Source organism: Microtus pennsylvanicus, chromosome 22 (assembly GCF_037038515.1).
Source record: "Microtus pennsylvanicus isolate mMicPen1 chromosome 22, mMicPen1.hap1, whole genome shotgun sequence".
Classification (NCBI taxonomy): domain Eukaryota; kingdom Metazoa; phylum Chordata; class Mammalia; order Rodentia; family Cricetidae; genus Microtus; species Microtus pennsylvanicus.
The window spans coordinates 10,515,383-10,542,458 of record NC_134600.1 but is presented as its reverse complement, the minus strand read 5'-3'; the positions used below and the strand labels follow the sequence as shown (position 1 = coordinate 10,542,458).

The 27,076-nt window shown below is 38.6% G+C and overlaps 1 protein-coding gene across 1 annotated transcript in view; it reads right to left on the bottom strand.

Moving 5' to 3' along the window:
* Positions 1 to 2,726: 2,726 nt before the first annotated feature.
* Positions 2,727 to 27,076, bottom strand: part of Col5a2 (collagen type V alpha 2 chain) — a 126,842-nt gene continuing 102,492 nt past the window's right edge. The window contains exons 32-54 of the mRNA XM_075956527.1: positions 26,789 to 26,833; positions 26,385 to 26,483; positions 24,922 to 25,029; positions 24,472 to 24,525; positions 23,179 to 23,232; positions 22,976 to 23,029; positions 22,294 to 22,347; positions 21,813 to 21,920; positions 21,651 to 21,704; positions 21,054 to 21,107; positions 19,996 to 20,157; positions 19,245 to 19,352; positions 18,113 to 18,220; positions 17,011 to 17,064; positions 15,046 to 15,153; positions 14,506 to 14,559; positions 12,160 to 12,267; positions 11,733 to 11,786; positions 10,296 to 10,403; positions 8,219 to 8,510; positions 6,632 to 6,819; positions 4,742 to 4,981; positions 2,727 to 4,435 (exon numbers count right to left, since the gene is read on the bottom strand). Of these exons, the coding sequence (XP_075812642.1) occupies positions 4,289 to 4,435; positions 4,742 to 4,981; positions 6,632 to 6,819; positions 8,219 to 8,510; positions 10,296 to 10,403; positions 11,733 to 11,786; positions 12,160 to 12,267; positions 14,506 to 14,559; positions 15,046 to 15,153; positions 17,011 to 17,064; positions 18,113 to 18,220; positions 19,245 to 19,352; positions 19,996 to 20,157; positions 21,054 to 21,107; positions 21,651 to 21,704; positions 21,813 to 21,920; positions 22,294 to 22,347; positions 22,976 to 23,029; positions 23,179 to 23,232; positions 24,472 to 24,525; positions 24,922 to 25,029; positions 26,385 to 26,483; positions 26,789 to 26,833 (2,415 nt within the window). The 3' untranslated portion in view covers positions 2,727 to 4,288. The remainder of the gene's footprint in view (positions 4,436 to 4,741; positions 4,982 to 6,631; positions 6,820 to 8,218; positions 8,511 to 10,295; positions 10,404 to 11,732; positions 11,787 to 12,159; positions 12,268 to 14,505; positions 14,560 to 15,045; positions 15,154 to 17,010; positions 17,065 to 18,112; positions 18,221 to 19,244; positions 19,353 to 19,995; positions 20,158 to 21,053; positions 21,108 to 21,650; positions 21,705 to 21,812; positions 21,921 to 22,293; positions 22,348 to 22,975; positions 23,030 to 23,178; positions 23,233 to 24,471; positions 24,526 to 24,921; positions 25,030 to 26,384; positions 26,484 to 26,788; positions 26,834 to 27,076) is intronic.

Below are 27,076 nucleotides of genomic sequence, written 5' to 3'. Positions count from 1 at the left end.
CCTAAATCAACTTTTTTGCCTCTGGCTGCCTGGGCATCTTTCTAGCCATGTATCTCTGATGGGCTCTGAGGGGCTATAAAGAAAGCAGACAGCTTCGCTTGAGCCAGTTCTTATCTGTTTTATGACCCTGAGAAATTCGAGCCTTGTAACCTTGCTATTACCACAGGATTGCTGTGTGTGTGTGTATGTGTGTGTGTGTGAATGTGTGTGTGATGTGTGTGTGTAAACTGAAAACTTTACAACACAGCAGAACAGTAAAGAAATTGGCACAAAAAAGTACGAAGCGAGAGATTGATTTTTTTTCTCTTCAGATCCCGAGTCTTCCGCTAGCTGTACATTTCTCTCTGAACCCTGAGGGAACCTTGGGGCTGGTCCGTTCTCATTATTTTGTCTTTTCAGATAAACTTTATTCAACAATTGTGTAGTATTTATTGCAGTTTTTTTCCTCGTTTAAATATACTTTAAGGTTATGTCCTGAGTGTCTCGTGATGTGTGCAAAGATGTCTTACAGAATGCATTCCTTCGGGCTTTATTTGATGTATACCTTTTTTCATTCCCATACTAAAAGTATTAAACTACTCCATAATTCTTACACCAACAAACTCAGAGGTTTTAAATATTGTAATATTCTGTCCATTTTAAAACTGTTTTGTTACCGTATTTTAAAAAGAAATTGTGCTCTCAAATGATAAACTCAAGCTAGCTTTGATAATATATTAAATTCTAGCCAGCTAAAGAGCCTTTTCCCCATGACCAGCAATTTTTTTTAATATTTGATTATGGTACTAAACATGTGAGGTGCAGGGCCTGCTTTCCCAAGTGCCACAGCTGGCAAGGGGCAGTACCAACTCTGTGTAGCCCAATCCTCTGCTTTTGATGGCAGCAGGAGCACAAACCTCACCACAGACTGAAGATGCTGCAGGGCCAAGGACCAGACATGACCCCAGGCAGCCGCAGTCCAGGCCTGGGCCACACCGAGGCCCCAGATGGCAAGGCTGGCCGCCTAGATGTGTATGACCCAACAGAGGCTCAGCCCTTGGGCACTAAGATGCACTGGGTGGCAGCCTAGACCCCTGACATCCATATGGGTCTTGGTAGCAATACAGATCAGGGACATCCACACAGACCTCAACCGCTCTTGAACCATGGACCCACGCATTGTCCTTGGCAGCAGCGCCAGCCAGATGTCACCTTATTGGTTGGCAGGGTCACTAGCACCGCCTTTGTTAGCTTACCCAATGCAACAGGCAGAAAGGAGCAGGGCCTGTCCTCCTGCTCTCAGGTCAGCTTCTCCACACTCTCTCTACCAAGACCTACTCTACTGTCTTGCCCAGACAGTGTAGAAGACCCGCTCTGCCTATTATTACAGTTGGTAAGGGATAAGACAAGCTCTTCCGTTCTCGTGCCGTTCTCGTTTTCTCAATTTGACATAAGCTAGCATCACTTGGGAAGAAAAAAATCTTAATTGAGACAATGCCTTCATAGGATAGGTATGTAGGCAAGTCCATAGGACCTTGTCTTGGCTAATGATTGATCTGGGAGGACTCAGCCTTCGGTGAGTGACTGGCTAGTATAAAAAAAGCAAGTTTGAGCAAGCCATGTGGAGCAAGGCCATAAGAAACCCTTCACCACGTCCTCTGCATCAGCTCAGCCTCCAGGTTCCTGGCCAGCTTGAGTTCCTGTTCTGACTCCGTTTAAAATGGAATGCGAGGAGCTAGTGTAAGTGAGAGAAACTCTTTCCTCCACAGGTTGCTTTAGGTCATGGTGTTATATCACAGTAATAAAATCTCTAACTAAATAGATCCATAATACCATTTTGGAGAAAGGATGATGTTTATAAATTTTTAAATAGAATCTTTTTAAAATCAGGAACAAATTACAGTGAACGAAGCCGGAAGTTATTAAATTGTGCTGTGAGTTTGGGACTCTTTTAAACACCATTCATTTGCTAGCTTGGCTTCCTTTTGTTCACTCAAGCTAATTAGAGAGAGCTTTATTTGTATTTTTAATAAATTATCAATAAAGAAATGCCACTCTCCCCCCTATTTTGCTTTTGGATATCTAGCATCCGAGATAAAGGTAAAGAAATCTACTGCTCTGAAGAAACCTGTGTGCCCAGAACACAGACTCAGATTTGGACCTTTGGTGTCATGCAGATGGACTTCTAGTAGCATTTCCGACATCCGGGCAAGAACTGGTATTTCTGTGGGTGGAAGCTATTAGCATTTTTAATAAATGAAATCAATGTGTGTTTCTGGATTTCTTATACAAACCCATACCACTTATACAGGCTGGATTTAAAAATAATCCAAGAAAATATCAAACATCCTGAGTGATATAGTCAAATTAAAAATGTTGATCTCAGATAATAATCAAATTACTGAAAAGAACACTGAAAATAAAATGCTAATAATACTCAGGCTAAATTCGTCCTTGGTACACAATGAGGCGTGTTTTAGTATAAGTTTATTCAACTGTGGAATTTTCATTAACTTCACTCTTCATCAGTCACTAGCCAGAGTTTTCTAAGACTGTCTTGATTGATGTCTTCATACCTTTGAGGGCAGTATTACAGACAGTCTTCTCTGTAAGTAGGTGCAGACATAATGGGAGGTACTCGTTGCTTCTATTAAATGATAAACCTAACTACCAAAAGACCTTGGCTTTCACTATTGGGAGCTAGAAGGATCTCATCCGTTCAAAGGAATTCACAAAATGAGAACAACTGATGTGACAGAAGCGTGCATTTAATTCCTTGCTTTGCAGAGATACATAACCAGAGTTGTGTGCGTGGCTTGTCCTTTGGGAAGGCCCAAACTATTTATTTTTGAGTAAGAAATAACAATGGAGCAAAAGAGTCACAATTAAGAAAAAAAAAAACCTTTTGAGACGCAAGAGGACCTGTGTGCCCTGGACCAAGACACATGCATGTAATACAAAGCATTCTAAATACAGTATGAGAGGAACAGTCAACAGGCCCTGGAACGATGTTCTGTCTCTCAGAAATGGGATGTTTAACTGTTCTGTGTTTACAAATGGCATTGGTGAAATAACCTTTATTTTTTAGAAAATCTTATAGAGATCATTTTAGCACCATCATTAAGAGAAAAGTAATACTATTTTAGCCCTGCCTATCTCTCCAGTCTTGGAATAACAACAGAAGCACAGCACCTTTCAAGATCTAAAGTATAAACAAGAACAGAAGTCTATCCCAGCTTCTAGAGATGAGGTAGCTCATGCTAAGAAATGTTGGGTCATATTTTCTTATGAATGTCCTAATTCCAATCCTCACATTATTATTTGAGTGATCGTCACAACTCTGGGTTTCTAGATCTGTCCTTTATGATAGGCTTCAGAAAAAAAATGAGATTGTATTTGTGGGGGAGTCTCCCTGTAGGGGTGTGTTTAGAGAATCATGTGGGTAATTGCTTCTTGGCAATGTTTTGCATTCAATATCTTCTTACATGAGAAAATGCAAATATAGCTTCTACTAGTATTGAAGAAATAGAACAAATAGGAAAATGTTACTCTTAAATTTGAATGAAAAAGTAAAAATGCATCAGTTTTGCAAAAATAAACTGGAAAACTGAAGCAATTATGAGTTTTTCTTTCCTCCTGAAATTCAACGACTGTGTATTGTTTAAAGATTTCATTTAAGAAATGGAAATGTGAGATATTATATTCTTCTTGAGGAATTCCTGTAATGGCATTAAAATCTCACAACACTCGTGAGAGCTTCAGCGATGAAGTAAAATACTTTGCATTCATTTCTCGTTGAGAATCTGGGAATAAGGGAACACGGAAGGGCACTGCTCTTTATTTTCCAGACTGCAGCCAAGCAAAGTCAACATGTGCTGAGGCTTTCACCCCACTCTATAAGCTACCTGCTACAAAGAAGAGTTTCCTCATAAATACTAAGCAATTTATTCATTACCGTGAAATGAATTGATGAAAACATATTTATTTCTTAATCGGTTTACTTTTTTGGCAAAGGTGGTCACTGTCATCGGTCATCTTCAATCTAAACTGCCGCATCGAAAAGTATTTTTAAGTCAATTAAACTTGGAGGATTGTAAGTAAAATAAATATTCCGAAGGATAAGGAGGCCAGGCACTTCAGACCGTATGTACAAAGCTGACGCAGGATCAGCCGTTACTTCAAGAGTCTCAGGATCAACCTCAAACAGGCAAAAATTCTTGTGAAAGGTGGTGGTCACGGGTGGCAGTTCTTATTACCGCAGGTATGGTCATCGATGGCTGTGCTCGTTGTCAATGTATATGGGCTTCTGTCACATGAAACAAACCGGCCCGATCTCGATGCCAAATTCCTGGTCTGCGCTGCCAATATCCACAGGAGCAAGGTCAATAATGGGCAAGCGGGCCACGTTCTGCGTTCTGTATTCAAAGACGGTCTTGCCCACGTTGCCACTCCGCTTCTGGAATTCAACAGAACAACAGGTGAGCGGCATGCACAAGTTTTCTAAGAATTCGGCGCAGCAGCACCGTCCCACGGCGGCTTTTTGTATTATAACAGCAGTGACGTAAACAGCTCAAGTTTAGTGTGCCACTAGTGTCCGTGGCAGAAAGGAGACACGCAAATCAGCATTCCCCTATTGCAGACTCACTAAAGTTTCTGACTGGGGGTTTAAGCTTAACTCACACAAGATTAAGACAGATTCAGTAACTTTACTTGCTGAAAATAGAAAGGGAGTTACAGATAGTGTACTTCCAAAGGCACTTACGGAACAGGTGTCTTGAAGAACTGTGTATCTGAATCTAATGTTTCCTTCTCCTTTGATTTCCAAGTCATTTGACCCTTTGAGCACCACAGCTTTCTTGAGGTTTTTGGCTTGGTCATCCATGTATCCCACGGTGTTCCTGCAGACGTAAGTGATGTTCTGGGAGGCTTCTTTGGATAAGAGGCGCAGGAAGGTCATCTGAGTGATGGCTGAATTAGGTGATTGGTAATCTCCGTACGTGAACTAGAGAAACAGAAGGAGTCGATGTGACCGAGCATAGCCAGGGACTCATAATGCCACCCAAAGAGATGGCAGATTGACGACAGGTGCACAGAGGACTAACTGACCATAGACAAATCGAATTTGAAAAAATATTACTTTGTTTTCATATAATAAGATAGTATACCTATCCAAAGTAAAATATCTATGCATAGTCATAAATACCTGTGTTCTTATGACCTCAAAGAAGAGGTAAAAAAAACTTTAATTTCCCTGAGAAAAATTAAATATTTTAAAATCTGCTTTAATTTTATACATATTATATGCATTATACTTAATAAATACAACTCAGCTTTTTCACCAATCAGAATAAAATAGGAATTAAGTGTAAGTATAAATCTATTTTACTGAACAGTTACATACTTACAGAAATATTATTTTCTATAAAACAAATATCCAAAACTCATTTCCAATTAGCTTTTTCTTTCTCATCCACAGCTTGGAGTTCTGCTTCCAGTGGTATCATTTTGATTTCTGGCATACCATTTTGGTTACACCACATTTTAGCTATTTATATTTAAATTTTCATTTTCACTATCCAGAATTACAGCTCTTCCATACCATACTAACTGGGACAAGGTAAGCTGGGATGGAATGCTGATTTTGTAATAGAAAACACCATGCAAGACCTGATAAACTCTGAACACTAGACTGAAACAGAAGCATAAGGTAGACAAAAACACAGAGAAACCACCACCTAATTAGAAAAATTAGTAAGCGTATGGGATAGTTCACAGTTTCAAGGGATTCCTAGAATGTATCTAGCATGCATCAGCTCTTATCTTTCTAGACACCACACTAAGCCCTAGCATTCGCAGAGACAGTAAGCTCAGCCTTACCACCCGCTCTTTAAAGTAGCGATAAGGTTTTAAAAGATTTAGTAATTTAATAAGTTCCACCTACAACTCAGGTGTCCTGGGCTGAGACAAGACCCCTCCTGATGGAGGTGGGTCTTGTATCTATCTGTTGCTTTCATTGGTTAATTAATAAAGAAAACTTCTTCACCCTGATAGAACAGAAAATTAGGTAGGTGGAGTAGACAGAACAGAATGCTGGGAGAAAGAAGCCGAGTCAGGCAGTCACCATGATTTTCCTCTCCAAGGCAGATGCAGGTTAGAATCTCCCTGGTAAGCCACCAGCTCGTGGTGCTACACAGATTGTTAGAAATGGGTTAATCTAGATGTGAGAGCTAGCCAGTAAGAGGATAGAGCCAATGGGCCAAGCAGTGTTTAAAAGAATACAGTTTCCATGTAATTATTTCGGGTATAAAGCTAGCCGGGTGGCAGGACACAACCCTACCGTTCCTATCACAACACCCTCCGACTCTACTACATACCCAGTGATGTATTTAAAGGAACTAATACTAAACATTATTTGTTCTTTCTTATTTATTCATTTTACTAAAAGGAAAAACTATAATTCTAAATTCATATTAATTAATCTTGATAAAACTTATTTTGAAAAAGATTTTGCATTTATAGTGAGAACTATCATTTCAAAGTAAACATAGTTAAAATAAACCTGGTCAAAAATACAGCAAAGTTTTAATAAATGTAGAAACATAATAAGTAAGAAAAAAGTAAAATACATAATTCGGAGTGAACATAAATTCACCTGAGATCCTCTGTTCATGTCGAGACCATACCACACTGGCTTATTGTCAGGAGACTTGCTGGCCCACCAGGTTTTAAGTGGAACACTGGCTGGGTTTGCGGAAATACATGTCTCTCCTGTTTCCATATTGCAGTAAACTTTGATTGCATCTTCAGCCGAACCCTGGTTGGGGTCAATCCAGTATTCACCTATTTTTTAAAGACAGAAATAGTTGCTAAATGAAGATGATCTCAAATATGATGAGCCTCTAAAATTGTCACTAGAGATTTGACCAGTTATTCAAAATGAAATTGTTAAGGGAACGGGGAGAAGGTTCAAGAGGTAAGGTGTTTGCCATGAAAGCCTGAGGCCTTGAGCTGGAATCCAAAATCCCCAAATCTGTACAAACTAGGTGGGGACGGTGGCCCACTTGCCACCCCAGCATGTAGAAAGACAGAAACAGGAATCCTGGCATAAGCAGACAAGCTAGACTATCTAAGACAATGAGATGTGGACTCAGTTGAAAAACAAGTCTTAACATTCAAGATGTACAGAAATTGAGGAAGATAGCTAATGTCAACTTTCTCCATGTATACACATGCTCTCACACATATGTGAACACACAAACACGCTTGTACAGCCACTCCCATATACATAAAGGGAGGAATGCAACTGATAAACACTGGGAGCCTTCCCCATGCTAACTGCTTTTTAAAGACGCTTTTCCAGATTGTGTATTCCAAACTCAAGACATCCAAGTGATTTATTAAATAAGATATATCAAGTCACATACATACACAAACAAATATATCTACTCACATGTATTTATTTAGGTCCATAAACATGTGTATGCTATGCTACATAAATTATAAAATTAAATTTTGAATAAAATGAAAAGGGAGATGCAAATTGTACAATTAATAAAAAGTGAATGTTTTTTAGAGGGAGCATTTTTTAGTTTGCCCCCTTGACATCATTTAAAAGTTAACTGAAATTCTGGTGTTTTACAACTCATTCTTACAGTTTTAGATACCCCTTTTCTAGGTCTAATTAGATCATTTAAAATTATTGGAGCAGGAAAACTTAGAACACTGTCATACAACGAAGGAAGATATACTTCTTCATTCCAAACTGCCTTAAAAGCTCACTATACATTATTCTACCGAGAAGGATCGATCGCAAAAGCGTGACTGGCAAGACATTAAAGTGCAGTAAATAGATTCCATATACAAATAATTTAGGGAAACATATACTCTACTGATCTCTGAATGGTTTACCTAAATACTATTCTGAATGATCTTGTAGGTGAAAAACCATCTTTAATTACACATGAGCAAGTATTTTCTGAAGGTACATATGTGTGTTGGGACCACTTACTCAAAATTGGGTTTTTGATAGATTACTACGTATATTATATATGCTATCCATCATCTTTATAATTTTTCATGTAGTTGTCTCTATCACAAAACTATAAGCTCTATGGCATGTTAAGAGTTGTATCTTTGTGTCTACCATTAGTTACAAAGTTGCAAAATTCTTCCCTGCTGCAGTGGAGACTAACTCAACCCCAACCACATGCTGCACTGATCCAGACTCCTAGGTACTCACCGCTCTGCTTGGTGGAATGGCAAAGCTTTAAGTCATCACAAGTCCGGGCTGGGTGCTTCTTGGAACCATCAGGGCTACGCATGGTTTCAATCTGACTACTGAGAGATTTCAGGGTAGCGTGGACCCCAGGGTCGGTTTTGTTTGTGTCATCGGGAGCCGCCTGGTCTTCCGTGAACTCAGGAAGTGGGTCTGGCATATTCTCATCGTAGTGGCCCATGATATCACCAAGAGCAGCAGTGAGATGGCCGGGAGGACCTGGAGGACCAGGGGGCCCAGGTTCACCAGGAGGACCCTAATGAAGGAGCAATTGGGAAGACATTTAGAAGCTTTTTGGTTTTGTTTTTCTAAACTGCTACTATGCAGTGCGCTGGTTGCTACAGCTTGGCACACTAACTTGTCGATACTGAAGAAGGGTGACTCATGCTTTTCAAACAGGCAGGCCTAGCCCACCAAGCAATAGCATTGCAAGAATGGGAAGTGACCCCGAGCTGTTTTCCAGGGGAAAAAAAAATCTACAAATCAGGCTCTGAGATAAACAAAGCTTAAAGCCAAACTTTTCACTTTGATGTCTTCTTTGATGATCTTATGTATCTCATGTGAAGCACGTTCAGAGTTACATTCTTTTGAAAATAATTTGAGGCAAAACGCAACTGGAATTCTTCATAAGCAGCTGTGTGCAGGAGGCAAAAGTGCTGCTGGGGTGTAGGATCTTGTTTTATAAGTCTCCGTGTAAATACCAGGGTAATAGCCACAAGACCTCCAACATGGAGTGTCTTGTCTTCCCAAAGCAAGAAGAAAGACTTGAAGTCTTTTTGTATGTATGCAAATGGTGGTGAATATAAAATTCTCTGTACTGAACAAAGTTGAGAAGCTCCTATTTGTCTTTTCATTTTTCAGGAACAATTGAAGGAATGTGAAGTCTCAGATAAGCCAAAAAGGTGGCAAAGATTGCAAGTTGAGGGCTTTCAATTAATACCGCTGATTTTTCAGAAGAACTGAGTCTTGAAAGAGCCATGCAACTAAAAAGATGTGGAGCCCGCATCTCAGGCAGAGAGAACACCCTGGGTGTCCTGGCTCTGCCATTCCCTGTAAGGCTCCAGGAAAGGCGTCATAACCTCTAGGCAAATGCTTTCTGTTCTCAAAACACTGAGAATAGGAAGACAGACAGATGTTAGTAAAATGGCTGGCTGGACGACAGATTTCCTGGGAGGTCATCATGACTCCACACATCCTGCTACACTAATCTAAGGGAAAGAGCCTCATCTCACTAAAACCTGTGAGCCATAAAGAAGTAAATTAAGAGCCACACAAACCAAATTTTATAGCTGTTTCCTTCTCATGGAGAAAGAAATGGGGAACTTTCTTGACTATGATGAACATAAACTTACATACCTACATAAAAATAATACATATTTGAAGTGAGGGCACTGTCACTGGGGGAATAACAATTAAACAGGTAGGGTCAGATAAATAAGATCAGAGGAACATTAAACAGAAACTTAAACATACACATTACATATGTGTATAGATTGATGATGTATGTCTAAAGACAGAGAAGCTAGGGACTAACTAATATGTCTATTATTTGATATTATCTTATACTAAATACCCTTAGATTGGGAATTGGAAACTTTAAGTTGAAATCTTGAACGTCATTTCCAGTAAAGAAAACTGTCAAACGAATATGCTCATCTTGCTCCAAGCTCCCGTAGTCTTTACTCCCCTGCCACGAAGGGCTGTACCATGAACTATGAGGGAAAATGAAGCCTTTCTTAACGGGAAAGCAAACTAAGACAACCACAATTTCAAAAAGTACATTAGTTGCACAACTTTGATAAGAATGCAATCATAGCTAGATATTTGACCTCAGTGTAATAGCAATCCAAGGACTTGGTATCTTGAACTCTCATTTTGTATATTCTAAATATTGTATATTTAAAGACTTGGAAGAACTTCTTAAGTAGGTAACCTTCTGTGGTTACTTCTAAGCTTATTTTAGGAGTTATCTTAAGCCTCTTGTTGGCAAAGTTAAGCATCTTCATATCAGTATCTTCCATACAAAGTCTTGCGAGCTTACCTCTGGTCCTGCTTCTCCTACACTTCCCCGCACACCAGGAGGTCCAATGGGTCCAAGTGGCCCAGGGTTTCCTTCTTTGCCTGAAGGACCTACTGGTCCAGGAGGACCCTGTCAGAACACAAAAACTACAGTTTAGAGGAAAGACTTTGCAATGTCTCTCTAATAAAAGAACTATTATAGAGATTGAGTAATTGCTGTGATTGCTCAAATTCCAGCCCTAATAACTAATAAATGGCCTTTCAGCATTTTGTTACATTTACAATTTCATTGTGTGTTAACTGTCCATCACTAATTCTGGGTAAAGGACCAAGGTAAGTTAAAAACTCTATCCGACTGTGGTGATGGTTTGAAAGAAAATGGCACCCAAAGGGAGTGGCACCATTAGGAGGTGTGGCCTTGTTGGAATAGGTGTAGTCATGTTAAAGGAAGTGTGTGGCAGGCTTTGAGGCTTTTGTATGCTCAAGATACCATCCACGTCTCAGATGACTTTCTGTTGCCTAAAAGATGTAGAACTTTCAGCTACTTCTCAGCACCGTGTCTGGCTGCATACCACCATGTCTGACCATGATGATCATAGACTGAACCTCGTAACTAACTGTAAGCGAGCCAGACAAACTGAATGTTGCCATGCCTATGGTGTCTCTTCACAGCAATAGAAATCCTAACATACATGCTAACCACCAACTTTCATTGGTAGCAACTATTTCATCAAATTGTTAATAAACTTGGTTGGAATTCCAGGCACTTTACAAGTGAATTACGTCAATTGAGTGTTTGCTGTAGTTGAACATCAGTCCTTACATCACATAACCTCATCATAGCCTAGCGCTCTTCTTAATATTGTTCTCAACTTATGTATATGTATGTTGTATTTAAATATAGCATTTTTTGCTAATTCCTCCTTCTAATTTTTTTCTATTTCCCTAAGTATCTGTGTGAACTGCCTTAGGACCCCAATGACTTAGAAGAAGCAGCACTTAAATGAATTTTAGAATTCCTAAAATCTTTAAGTTTTGATTCCCTTTTATGATTTGTTTTCAAACTATTTTTGTATGAACTTCTAGGCCTTTATCACAATTAAAGAATGGAATATGTCTACCTTCAAAATCTATCCCACTTCATGAATAGGTTTCATCATCTATAAAAATCCATGTTCAAAGGAAATTTAACCCCCAATAAGAAATTTAATAGGAAAACATATAAAAACTTGGGTAAGAGATTTACCATGGGCTCACAGTACATCACATAGTATGCCATATTCTAGGATATTTCTATTTTAAATTATGTACTAAGTTTGTCCCATACATTTTCTGTCAGCTTCAGAGAACATGAACCAATCAATATTTAGTATCAAGGATAGTGTACTCAGAGAACAGTGTTATTGTCACTAAAGTCTTTACTATGCACAACGGAAACTTAAGAGTTTCTGTTACTTACTCTTGGGCCAAAAGGACCAGGGATCCCAGGACTTCCTTGCTCACCATTTGGACCCTACACAGGAAGAATATTGACAGCGTTGATAAAACATTTAAATCATGCATTGTCCTGTGTTTTATGTTTCAAATTATGCTGTTAGTAACTCTAGCACTAGAAAAGAAGCCATTGACTTCCTTAACATCCAACTAATACCAAAGGCAACTGTACAGGTAAAGAGGCATATTGTTTATTGCTTTATTTCTTCCCCACAATATTATAGCTTATGTATGGGTATCTATATTAGGTAACTATATAATTATCCATCAAGTTAATTTTAAATTAAAATAATTTACAAAAGCATCCATCTGTTTCATGGAGGGATGGGTGGGCCTGTGGATACACCAGTATATTCTCACATGCAGGAAAGTACAATGCTTAATTTACTTACAGGAGGGCCAGGAAGACCCTGAAGGCCAGTGAAGCCTCTGTGGCCTTTCTGACCTCGGTCACCTCTGTCTCCATTGTCACCCTTGTCACCTCGAGGTCCTTGGGGTCCCTATAAATAGTCAGTCATTAATATTACTTCTGAAGACTACAATTTCCTGCAATTTTACTCTTTATCATTGCATTCACTGTAATTTTTTAAATAGCTTCTCTGAAATTAAAATTTAATAATAACTTTTACTTTACGTTTCCTGTAGGAATGCTAAATTCACATATGCAAATAAAATGATGGGCTAGGACTGCTGGAATTATTTTAAGAAACAAACAAGAGCTCAGCAGGTGCATTTGTATTTCAGAATAACCAGCAACCCCCTGATTGCACTTAGGTCCCGCTCAGTAGGAAGTGATTCATGCCTGGTACTGGAAACTTAGCAAACTGCCCATGGCTAGTGAGATCATGGACCCTAGAGGAGAACATTGCACTGTTCTGCTCCTAACCTAACTCCCACGTGCATTCTAAATACTTAGTCTTATATCCACAGATAACTGTAGCTCTAATCTCTCGTCAGAACACTCACAGAAATCCACACTGGTCAGCATGCAGAGAGCAACTGACCATGGGATTCCCCATGAATGATTGACACACCTACAACACAGCCCCTACACATAAGTTTCAAGGATGATCACAAGCTCCTGGAAGAGGGGGAGAAACTGGCTTCTCCAGAAATAATCCTCTGAGAGGTTAGCTCATAGCAAGAGCTTAGTCCAAATGCGTATATACTCATAAGCAATGCAAAATGGACTCAGCAGGTTGCATTTATATATACATGTGTGTTTAGACATTTAAAGAAGTGGTCGTGAAATTGAAAGGAAGTGGAAGGTACTGGAAGAGTTAGAGAAGAGACAGAGGGAGGGCAGAAATAGGGCAAATACAGTACTCATGTAAAAAATTCTCAAAAACATTTTTAAAAGAAACAAAGCCTGGGGCAAATGACACACATATTATCAGTGAGCTACATTCATTAGATACACACACTTGCACTAGGCACACATGCAATAGTGAGAGAGACTATGTCATTCTCATCATATCTGCAATAGTCTCTTCCCTAATGCAAGTATCCTGATCCTAAAAAAAATATGAAGAAGAATTTTATTTGTGATATAAATCTAGAGAAGTGGTAAAAGCATTCACTAGGTGGATTCTGTCATTTACTCTGGCTGCCGGAACATAAACACAGTTTCAGGATTCAATGGTTGCCAGTAAACTACAAGCAACATATGGCTGCCTACTAAGGGTTAGAATGTCACCTTTGATTTTCTACCAGAAGATGTTACTCTTGGTTTCCTAGCAGAAGAAGTGAAATGCTAAAATCCTATCATGTAACTTTAGAGAATGGGAAGAATGATCAAATCCATTGGATTTTTGGCTAATGATTTCCCCTTTTGAAGCTTTATTTTGTTTGCTTGTTTTTTTTCTTTGTTTTGTTTTTGTTTAATTTGGATTTCAAAAAAAATCTGGTAGCATAGATAGCTTTTATAATAAAAATAATACTAAATATTGATGTATGAACATCAGAAACATGATCCATTAGACTGCCCATAATGGTAAACCTGCCTGGAAACTCTATACATTAAGGTATCACCAAATATCCAGCCCAGACACCTCAGGTGGAAAGCCACAGCGACTTGATTGGTCAGCTTACCTCAGTATGCCTCAACATAGCTTTTGCCATAAGTCACATGGCAAAACAGTCCCTAAACCAGCATCCCAGTGGCAACTCATCTTTGGGACACACCCCTGCTGTTCAGGATTCTGCTTCCTGTCTCTCCAGCTCTCATGTATGACCTATGGGTAAATTCTTTCTAAAAACTCACCATCCATGGTGTGCAGCAAATCTCATGGACCAGGAAGCCCCTGGCTGGGAAAGATGTGTCAGCCTTTGGTTCCCCAGAACCTCATCTCTCCCAGCCCCACTGAGCTATTTATTGTACATGTGAAGCAAGAAAGCTTCTGTTGCTCTCGAGGGCCCTTGATCTTGCCCATATCATTTTAAACACAATTCCCTTGTGGTTTTTACTGCAGCTATAAAAGGCCCTGTCATTGTATCATTTCTTTGTAACACAATCTTTCAGAATCTACCTTCTACCTTTCTGATATATTCCTTACTGTGACCATACACAACATTACTGCTGTCATCCCACAGAGTTTCTGGCTTCTCTGGGTCAATTATTATCCAGAGACCTTTCTTTTTTGCCTTGCTATTTATGAATCTTAAATTATATTTCTTTTTAAGTATATAGTTTATATAAGGAAACATATAAATATATGTTCAGAAAAGATAGGGCTTACAGGCAAACCACGTTTTCCAGCTCGGCCAGGTGGTCCAACAGGGCCTCGAGAACCCTAGAAAAGATTTCATAAAATTTATTATTGCATTTTTTAAAATGTAAATGCAAATATGGGTATAAATATAAGAGTAACATATTAACAGAAGCATAAACATAGATATAAATGTAATATGTACAATTATAACTAGTTCCCTGATGTCCAGCAAATGTCTCTACATCAAGTAAGAATGCACTAACTCTTGCAACACATTACAGTGATTGTTTTTTATTAGCTTTACCAAATGAAGTTCACCGTAGTTGACTATGTATTACAGTTCATATAAATTGCAACCTATTTGGATAATCAAGGTAGCTACATTGGGATCATATCCATATTCAAACAACAATTCATTTTTAAACTTAGCATATATTTTAACGCATAATGGGCTGTTTATCAATATTTAGAGTTCTTAGCTAACAACATATACAAGATAGGATGTATGTACATCTAGGATAGCATATCAATGTCATATCACTGGCAGTGAGAAATTGATTTTCTTACAGGATCTCCTCTTTGTCCTGCATCTCCAGGTGCACCAACAGGCCCAGGAGTCCCTGGGGCACCCTGAGAGCCTGGCAGACCTGCAGGCCCGGGGTCTCCACGATCACCCTGACAAGAAGAGACAGCATTTTTCTTTAAACATTGACTGTATAATAACAATATTCTATATTGATCATATTATAGACAATATGAAAATATACCATTTCAAACACTGCTTTAAGTTCTGCTTTACTTAAATATTTTACTTTCATTTGCTAATCAATACATTAAATTCAAGGGAATACGGTTATGTCTCCTCAGCTTCAGGTCTTATCCACCTTCGACTCTCGCTGTTCCCTACGTTCTGGTTGTTAGAGGACAGAAGTCAACATTTGCTGGTCTACCTTTCTAGACTAGTGTAGTTGACCTCCAGAAGTCAGCATCTGCTGGTCTGCTTTCCTAGACTAGCAGTCTTCAAAGAAGTGTACACATTCATAAAGCACAGTGTAAATTTCAGTGGGAAGAAGTCAAGGAAACCACTTCCTACGTTTTTAGCTACATCATGAAATCTCTCAGAAAACTGGTTCTGAGAATTCCTTCCGTCCTTGCCCTCCCCACCTCTGGAAGAAGGGCAAACACTATGCTAGCTGCAGTCCTGTATGGGATAACGTCCTTGAAAGCCACTGCTTCTAGGGAGGGGGCGGGGGGGGCAAACAAAGATGTCTGAGGATTGCAGATGGAGCTTGGAAGAAATCGGAAAGAGTCCTCCCGTCTTTCACTTCCATGACCCATGTGGCAAGGCGGCAAATAAGAGCTGATTGTGTGCACACAGGTGAAATCAATGTGGCACGAGCCTGCAAGGTTGTAATTAATTGCCGCGCAGGTTCTAATCGGTATTAATAATAAAAACCTATCACCACAACTAATAAATCAAAAACTGAAGTCAAACTTTATTTTCTGACAGAAATTCATTCTTACCTAACTTACTAATTTGGCAGCTAGAACAAACATTTGCATCTAAGTTAAAGAACACGTATACAATACGATGAAGAGAAGATTTTGGGAAGCAAGTCATTTAAAGCACTCATACAACTGGAATTTATAGGGAATTGCCTGTGTATGCATTTAACTTTGTAATTAAAAATGAGACAGCCATTTAAAGTGCACATATGAGTCCAACAAGCTGCAATAGTATGTCAGGGAGTGCACATCAAGACCTTTGAATGCTTTCTGCATTACATGTACACCAGCAAAGGCAAAGACTCTGGATGCTAGAAAAAATTATGTGGCCACAATAGATAAGGGGAGTCTTAGCCAAAGACGCCTCAAATGTCTCCATCCTGTTAAGAGTACAAGAGCATTCTTGTATCCTTACTCTGCAGAAGAGTTTTAAGCCTGTATAAGCATATAAACACTTGCGTTAAGCATATTTAAGGTATTTGGAAATAGTTTTAAAAAAAAGTCAGTGTCACGTGACTCCTTTGTCCTTGGTTGCCAGGTCTGCTTCCTGACAGCCGTGCAACCACCCAAAGGGACTCAGCTGCGGGTATACCTGGGGAAACTGTCAACTTGACACAGCCTGATTTAAAAACACATGGCATATCTATCACGTAGAAAGCATCATTGCTGTCTTTAGGGTAAAATGTGGATGTCATTCAGCTGTGAAAGTGGTACATAAATTTAGAGGATTCATTTACATCTTCAGCTGCAGCCTCCATGTCATACCAAATAAGAAAGCAATTTGGTTCCTGGCTTAGGAAAATATGTGTCATACTTTGTCATGCATTCAAATGTTATTTCATTTAGAAGATTATCCAAAGTTATAGTCTTACTAATAAGTTTACCCTCAGAAAAGTCAAAGTTGCACTGGGACTATGGTCATAAAGAAACATTTTAAGTATTGTTTTATTATTATCATTACAATAGAATTTCAATGATTTCAGGTTTACGGAGCTCTAATGTTCTAATCAGTAGCATTGAACTCACCCGTTCTCCGACCGCACCATCCCGTCCTGGGGTACCATCATTACCAGCAGGACCCTAAAATGAACAGTGTTTGAGACATTGGTTTGTGAAATTGTTAAGCTCTCATTCCTGCTGACAGGAAACAGACCAACATGTTTTCCTCTTCTTTGAACTATAAAATGGCACTCAATAGGAACCTCAGCAAGAGAAAGAGGGCCACCAATTCCGTTCTATTTCCAATTGCTTGCAAAATTGCCATATTCTTATTTATTTTAATTACTCATCTCTAGTTCTCAATATTAAGAAGGAAAGGTCCTCAGACACACTTAAATAGATTGCAGTAACAGTTCTGCTATCTTGCATTTTTTTAATTTCCACTTTATTTTTCCAAATAATATTTTTAAGGTTTTGAAACCAGATAACTATATTTATATATTATAAGATTCTGTTTGAAAGTATATATTATTATTTCCTTATTTTACCTTGATATTTTTCAGAGCTATGTTTTTATTTTTTTTGATAAAATGAACTTTGAAATCATTGATTAATCTTTTTAGGAGCATGTGATCCTTTGGCAATTCACTCATTAAGTTCCTGAGCAGAGAATATTCCAGGCTTTTGCTTCTCAAACTGCCTGTCTGCTCTGTATTTCCTCTCAAAAGAGACTAAAGGGACAATGACAGCCCTAATGTTACTTTATCATGATAAAGAAAAATGTCTTCAACTTTCTCTTCTTCCTGAGCTGTAATGGTTTTTCATTAATCCTATCACTGCAAAGCTGGGCAATTTTGATAAATATCCCATTACCGAATGAAATAATACCATGGGAAAGATGAATGGCTGTGTCCTTCCACCTTCAACACAATTTCCCAAGAGCTAAATCAACTGAAATGCTCACTGAAGCTTTTACGAAAGTCAGTCCAAGGACACTAATTTGGTTTCCTCTATGATTTAGTCAACTCTCTAGGGAGATAGAGTACCTCAAACAGCACGTCAAAAAGCTTTCTTAAGCTCGTAGGTGCAATTCATCTCTAAACATCCGCATCCACTTTATAATGGAAGAATCATCCCTACCACATTGAGCTAAAATAGAAGGTATTTTCCTTAGGGTTGCTGCACTCACTTCTGGCCCAGGTTCTCCCACAGGCCCATTTGAGCCTGGGGGTCCTACAGGTCCAGGGGGACCTTTATCTCCTGTAGCACCGGTCGGTCCTACTTTTCCGGGTGTGCCCTGAAATTAGATCACAAGCATGAGTCAACCACTGCAGAAAAGTTTTCAGAACACCAGTTTCCATTAGGATTCATTTATAGTCAGTAGTTCTTTAGTGTCTCCTCCTACAGAAATAACTGCCCAGTATCCTACAGCACCCGCCATTGCTTAAAGACATGGTCACTTCATAGCTCATCACTCCTGACATATCCAAGAGATAAAAAGCATCCTGTACCATCTGATTAGGTATGAATTTTGTGCTTGAAACATGTGCAGTCAATTATGGCTGCCCTTCTGGAACCCGTATCTCTACAAAGACAAACACATCCTTATCACTCTTTCCCTTTTCTGCCCGTTTGTTTAAAATGAGTTCCAGTCCTTTAGACTCATCACCGAAGAATTTTACTTTCCAGCTCTTGGCTCAGTTCTGATGTCAGCAAGATAAGCTTTAACTCTTAGTGCTCTGCCCAAAGGTCTTCTTGTTTAACATACCAGGAATCCAACCTCTGCCCACATTCCTTAAGAACACCATTTTCGCCTCAAACACTGCAAACACCCACTGGTAAAATGAGTCATGGCAGAGTTTATAGAGCATCAAACTTTCCTCCGTATTCCAAAGAATACGAGATCCTGGAGCATCCACGGGAAACAGGAGATTAAAGTTCACCCACAACCACTTCTAATGTGACTCACCCAGTTCTTCTCTTTGATGGTTTACTGCGAGGTATGGCTGTTTTGCTAAGGATGTTTATGTTAAAAGATACTACCAAACCTCAAGAAGACCATCCCCCTTTTCCAGCACTGTTTTTATCTTTGAAGAAAGATTTGAGTCACCAAAAATCCCAACACTTATTATCTACCTCTGTGGCTCCATGGTTAAGCTAATGTTTGTCAAGGATGTTAAGCATTTAAGATCAAAGGTTTTTAAAAGCTAGGAATTCATGTCCGCTTAAGACTGTCTGAGCCAACTCATCAAGTAAAACAAATCAATTCTTTCTGCAAAAGTTTTATCATGTATCAGATGAATATTGACACAGCTACTCACCGCTGGGCCAGGAAGACCAGGCATGCCTCGCTCCCCACGTTGTCCGGGCATCCCTACAATCCCTCTTTGCCCAGTGGTACCAGCCGGACCAGGGGGACCATCTGGACCCTAATGGTGAGAGCAGGCTAGAATTACTACTCTACAGAATGAGTCCATATCTGAGTAATTTATATAGTTAACTATGTCTTTATAGACATTGATGAGGTATGAGGGAAAAAACTCATTTCATAAACCATGAATGTCAATACTTATGGGTCCTAGCACAGCCTCTGATATTATTCAACACATGGAAAGAACTTGACAGCTAATGAAAATAAGTGGGGAGAACTATTCAAAAACTGTTTCTTTCTTTTAAAAAAAGAAGATTTAGAAGGATTATATTTCAAAAATGTCAATATTTAGTAGAATGCAAATATTAAACATGATAACATATGTTTTATTTTCTTCACAGGGGGGACATTAAATAAAGAATGGCTTTTTTTGGTTTAGTTTAAGAAAACCATGTCCTTTATCATTTATATATATATATGTGTGTGTGTGTGTGTGTGTGTGTGTGTGTGTGTGTGTGTGTGTGTATAGATATACTTTTATAAGAGAGAATTAGAAATTGAAAATTTCATGTAAATTAATCAGATGAAAGCATTTAGGAATGTTTTCAGAATAATATTTGATAGATTTTATGGCAGTGATTATTGCAAGTTTCTTATAAATATTTCAGCTGGAGTTGTAGTGCAACAGATGCCAAACTTACAGGTTGTCCATCTTCTCCTGGGTCTCCTTTGTCTCCTGGGCCACCGGGTGGGCCAGCGGGTCCTCTATCACCCACTTTCCCATGAGAGCCAGGGTCCCCACGAAGACCAGGAGGTCCCTCCTTCCCAGGTTCCCCTATAGGCCCTGCAGGTCCTGGAGCTCCCTAGAACAACACAAAAAGAAGCAATGAGGAGGCCAAAGTGGAAGCTAAGTAAGAAGAGCTGACCTAAGGGGCGCTACCTCAGTACAGAGAGCACAGTCTTGCAGGACTGTTTGTTACCTTCTGAGATAATCAGTTACTGCAAATACTTGACCAAACCCCCTCCCAAAAAAAGCACAGCATACCATAGATCAATACCCTGAGAAAAGCCCAGATTTCATTTCCAGATGACCATTTAATCTCTCACTATTAAGAGCTATGGAATTAATTTTAATTTTCAAATATATGTAAGGTTCTGTTCCAACTATAGATTATACTGTTTTATTTTATTTGGGCTGGTCTAAACTGGTCTTATGACAGGATTTACCAAAGAAACTCTCAGGGGCTGGTGCAAGGTGATGCTATCAAGAGCCCCCATGGCTCTTCAGTATGACATGGTTTGATGCCCAGCACCCACGTGATGAGCACAGATGCCTCTAACCCTACTCCCAGATGATTCGACACCCTCTCTGGCCACCACCAGCACCTGCATGCACATGGTACATGAACTCGTGCAGGCACACACACACATACACATAAAAGAATGAGCTTTTAAGAAGAAAGTTTCAGAGATACATTATCAGCACAGAACAAAAGAAGTATTTAGTACTCAAACAGAATCGTGGTCAGACATTAGCTTAGAAAGGACGTGCAAATAATCTCTTCCAAGTTCATTGACTGGTAACTTTGGATTTGTTTTGGTGAGATATCACCATGACTGCAAGATGGCTTAACAAAGAGGAAAACAAATCAGGAAGAGATTCAAGAAAAATAATAGTGAAAAGGCCACATGTGTGTGGTGCACATACAAGGACATGGATCAAACGCACTACCAATGATTGAAGTCTAAGTGGACTTACAGTAGGACCGGGAGGCCCAACTCTGCCAGCAGAACCAGGAAATCCTGTAGCACCCTAAGAACAAAGCACAGTACAATCAGTCCAGATAAGAAGTTATTTCTTTATTTTCCTGAAGCCTACATCTCACACAGGAGGCTTAGGGCCTGTTGATTCCTTCTCGTATTTATGACCACATAGCTTTTTATGCTTCTCGTTCCTCAAATATTTTAGAGAATTTGGATTAACTGATAGGGTCAAACAGTTTTTCTGCTTTGACTTTTATTTTTAACATATAAAAGTACAGTTAAAGCCTCACCGGTTCTTTTGTGTAATCAATTACACAAAGTATTTTTACTTTGATATATAAATATCAAATATATAATACTTTGATATAAAAACTTCTGCTTCATATGGAGCAGTTGGATTTTCACAACTAACAAAACTGACTTTCACCCAGATTTCCACGTTAAGATAAGCATCCTTTGCTCTGTAATACAGCTGATACATAAGACGATGTGTCACTACATCCTTAGATGATGGTTAGCTGTTTTATAACCAGGACACATTCGATATTTTCAACTGGCTGTGCACAATTCCCAGAATAGCAAAGAAACTCACAGGTGGACCCTGGGTTCCGCGGCCGCCTTTCAGTCCAGGGACACCATGAGGACCCTACGTGGAAGAACCAAAAGATCACAAGATGAGGTCAAATGTAGCTACTGTGCATTGTACATATTGGGTCCCGGTATCAAAATTTCCTTTTTAAACTTTTTAACTCACATGAGGGCCAGGTGATCCTGCTAGCCCTTGGGGTCCAGGAGACCCAGCATCTCCCTTCTGGCCTGGCTCTCCAGGCTCACCCTTGACTCCAGGCTGTCCGTCAGGACCCTAAATGCAATTTTTCAAATGAGTAAATATCTTTAAGAATTATGAACAAAATGTTCATAATAATTACTATTAACATGGCATTTAGTGTTATAAAACATTGCTGTGTAATTAAACATGGTATAAAAGACTCATACCTTCTTTAAAACCTTTTCAAAAATTTTTAGCATATATTTATTATAGAAAATAATTACATTCACTAAAATATTATAAACATCAACTTTTGTTCCACCTATGAAAATATGCTAAATAATACACAGATTATTTTAAAATTTAAAGATTTTAATATATCTCAAGGCATACAAAAATAAGACTTTTAAACTCTTCTACCAAGAAGAGTTTTAACTTGTAAGTTAGAAACATTTGAAAATTTTACCTGGGGTCCAGCAAAACCAACAGCTCCAGTTGGACCATTTTCACCACGAGAACCCTTAAAAGAGACAAGCAATATTGAAGTTTTCGCACATAATATACAGTTTATGTAGCTAACTGTATTTTAAAAAGTCAACTGCATTGCTTGAGGAAGAGCCTGAAGTTAAATCATAAACTGGAGGACACTGAACAAGATTCTTGACATCAAAGAAACTCAATTACTTAGAGAAAAGCTACTTGTCTAGATTTAATAGATTGTGCAGCTGATAATTTTTTAAGTTTAATGGCAATAAAATTTGAAAACTGGGGAGCTGTAAAGAACTAACACAATAAGCATAAAAGTTACAATAAAGGTTAGACAGACAATGATTAATGATAGATAGATGATAGATAGATAGATAGATAGATAGATAGATAGATAGATAGATAGATAGATAGATAGATAGATGATAGATAGATAGATAATTGATGATAGATAGATAGATAGATAGATAGATAGATAGATAGATAGATAGATAGATAGATGATAGATGGACGAATAGATCGATGGATAGATGGATGAATAGATGGTTGAATAGATGAATGAATAGATGGATAGACAGACAGACAGATAGATAGATCAACCAAAGAAAAATTCTTTTAGTGTTCAACCTCACACTAAAGAAAATGAAAAGATTTTCACTTACAGGATTGCCACGCGAGCCAGGAGGGCCAACTAAACCTCGAGGACCAGGTTCGCCCTAGAAAGCAGATTTTAGATAACTAAGAATCCAGTGTACAACACAAGTGAAGAACACGAGGCACAATGTGCAGGTAAACCAGAATCTGGGAAACAGCAACACTTTTGGCCTTGTAATTTTGGAGTGCACAGTGACATCTTTCAGCTTACCTTTTCTCCAGTAGGGCCTGCAGGACCTGGTGGTCCCAAAGGACCTGGAAGACCCTGTAAATTAACAAGGCATAGGTACACTGAGGAAAGACATGTACAGAAATCTCCACGTTTAAATAAATAAGCAAGCAAGCCAGCTATTATTTTTGTAGCATGATGGCTTTTTGTCAAGTCATTATCTACCACAGATGACAGCACCTCTAACTTCTCAAGACTTATGCCATGTAGTCCACACAGTAGCAACTAGATTTCTCTACATAAAACCATCTTCAAATTGGATCTAAATTGGCAGCTTTCTTTGGCAACGTTTCTTTGATTTTACAACCTGTTTAATTTTGCTAGTATCTATTTTGAAATTTGGGTATAGAATGAAATTTGGATTTTCCTTTGTACTATTCTCTTAAATTTTAAGATAATAACAAAATGTAATTTGATTATTATAAATTCAATTACACTAAGTATGCCTCAGTGTTTAAGATGAAAGAGCCATCCACATCAAGGCACAGTGCTTTTGATGTAATTCTGTCCATGTGTAGTGTAGGACAGCCACCACCTGGGACAGGACCTGGGACTTCAGGACACATAATCACAATATTTAAATGGATAGATTGTTTGGATTCTTTAGGAACAAGTGCTCTGTTAATTTTGTGCTTCTTCTTCATAGGTACGTCAATATTTTTGTCCTGAAAGTTATATGTGCATATATATATGAAAGAATGGAAATGATAAAATTTACTTCTTATTTGTATATTCTTGAGAAAAGTTTTTGTTTTCTCCAGATCTATAACAGAAAACAAATTCCTTTAATAATTTTCCTAGAACACTTCCTGAAACCTGAGTAAAAAAAAAAACAGCTCATTGCTTATATGCATAGGAAATAAAAGTACCCTGTTTGTATAGGGGAGCTGTTATTAACGTAGAGAAAACATATTATTGTTTTCTTACAGCAAATGCCTCTTTCCTAAAACAATATATTGCAGTTACTACAAATAAAGCAATCATTGTATTTGCTCTGCTTTATCATACACATTTTATAAGCATGGTAGATATAAAGATAGCTTTGTGTGGTCTACGAATTTATCTATTTATTTGTTATATTGCTATGATGAAGAAAGTAAAATAAGTACCCACTGTTAATCTACATCAAGTCTCAAACAGCATCACTGTTACATTCTTGATGATAAATCAGCATGAGTAACGTTACTGTTAAAATTTAAAGCAAATTCAAAGTCATAGGACAATGAACGACAATGTACGTCTGTAGCCCATTCGAGAAGATAACCTTTCCCTTACCCTTGCGCCATCATTTCCAGCTGTTCCTTCAGCACCTTTCTCTCCTATGCCACCCTGGAAAAATACAAAATAGCAGCTGTTCACTTAATTGTGCCTCCTGTGCTCCAGATGAAGCTTCATGTCTCCTTCGCAGCTCTACCAGCTGCAGACTACAACAGCACCTGACTAGGCATATTCTAAATCAATAAAGATGATTAGAAGAAGAAATGACTTATCACTCAGGCTGAGAGAGATAAAAGGCTGCTTAAGAAGTCATTATCAGGCAGAGGCAGGCGGATCTCTGTGAGTTAGAGACCAGCCTGGTCTACAGAGCGAGTTCCAGGACAGGCTCCAAAGCCACAGAGAAACCCTGTCTTAAAAAAGCAAAAAAAAAAAAAAAGAAGAAGTCATTATCATAGAAAGTCTAAATACATACACTGGAAAAGTTAACTAGCAAAAAACAAGACTTACTCTGTCACCCTTGGGACCAGGAGTCCCTGCAATTCCTCTTTCTCCTGGCATGCCTTGAAGACCTGGGGGCCCTGTGTCTCCAATGGTCCCAGTTGGACCTGGATTGCCCTAAGAGGAATAAATGATGAGATTGTATTAGTATATTAAGACCAAAACATGTGAAGCTGCTGTTTTAGTCAGTCTAAAATAATTGAATGCTAGCAATTAAATTAAACCTCAATGCTCAGATTTAGCACTTGGGGAAATTGTGTCATAGTGGGATTTCTCAAAAACAATGTACATTTACATTTTGAGTTTTGGCTTATATGTCTAACTTCTCTCTTTTGTTCACCTCAACCCCTCTATTATATTGTTCTTTTTTTCCAACTTACCTGTTTGTTAATATACTTTTAATTTTTATTTGAAATTAGCATATAAATATTAAACTTTATTGTGGAATTTCGAAGACAATTTCTCTTTGATGATCCTACTCATACCTTTCCAACTCTCTTCGCATCTCCTGTACTATACCACTTCCAGTGGCTTCTTTTTTACTTTCATGCCACATATGTGACATGGTACCCTCCCCAAAGTCAACATTAGTTCCCCTCCCCATGGTCCTCATGGTCCTAGTTCCATGACCCACACCCAACCTGTCTCTATAGAGAAACACTAATTCAAATAAAAAGAAAAATAAATGTCCTTTCAAATAAAATTAATTGAATTGCCCTTGCTTTCCCCCCCCCCTCATTGACCATGGCAGATACATTAATAAAGAAGATATCGTGTTTAGGGAAAAGAAACATTGCACTCTCTCCTTGGAAAACCTATGAGATTAAGCTGGTTCACAGAAAACTGCACAATCCAATCGAGATTGGCTTTGCTCCATCATCCTGGACCTTGACAATATTAAAGACCTCTTAGTCATATGATCATGTGAAATTCCACTTCAGTTCCACACATGTAACTTGGCTACATTGTTGTCTACTGACCCCAAGAAAGCACATGAGAGCACACAGGCATGTTCTCTATGCTATCCTATATCCAAAGTTACAGATTTGCAAACAGGCAGTAACTGTAGTCATGGAGTCAAGATGAAGAACATGGGCACATGGTTTGCTTCACTTACTAATAAATTATGATGCTCCATTTCTTTTCTCTTTCATTCATAGATGCTCCCAACAAATAATTTTTTCCATTTCTCATCTCTGTTAATTCAGAGATGATACCAACGAAATGTACAAGCATTGGGAGCTCAAGCATGTACAACAGAGCATCCGGTGCCTGGGCTCCTCATCCCCATTATAGAAAGCTCACTTTCTAGTTGCCAGAAAAAGCCCTAAGATGCAACCGCCAAAGATTTGCTGAAGTAAAAAAAAAAAAAATTTAAGCAAGTTATCCAAGTAGACCAAGTGAAGATGCATTCCAGGGACAGCTGGTGAGTTCTAGAGTTTTCTGGAAGCCTAGGTCAGGATTGCACTTACCTTTGGCCCATCAGGACCATGTCCTCCAGCCATGCCTTTCTCCCCAGGCAGCCCCGTTATTCCCGGCTCTCCTCTTTCTCCAGGATTCCCTCTTTCTCCCTAGTATGACATCAGAATGTCAGATAACCTTAATATTAACCTAAAACAAAATTTAAAAGTTTCTACAAAATTCGAAAGGAGAAATGTTTTTATAATAGAACCACTATAATGGCTCAGGTTTTCTAATTTAGTACGAAGAAATGATCAGAGCCTAAAGACAATCTTTGTAGGAAAGGTATCCCATAAATTTTTCAAAGAATAGAACAGCTTAATACTTAAAATAAAACACCCTTTAAGATAAAAGACTTCCTTTTATTCTGTAGCCAATGGGAAACAAAATGAATCACACAACAGAAAATGCTTACCCGAGGTCCCAAAGGGCCAACTGCTCCAGGCTCTCCAGGAACACCCTAGACAATTTGAAAAAGAAAGCTCTTGTATTACTGGAAATATTTCTAGATCAAACATCACATGTTCTGCGGTGTACTATCATAATAAATACTAAAGTGTGAAAATATGTATACCTTTACAATTGAGGAAATATATTTTTCTGAAAAGATTTGTATTAATCCAGATGTCTGATTTTTTGGCAGTGAGAATGTATAGAATATTCTCTCACAAAAATAGTGTATCAGATTCTTCAGAGATAATGG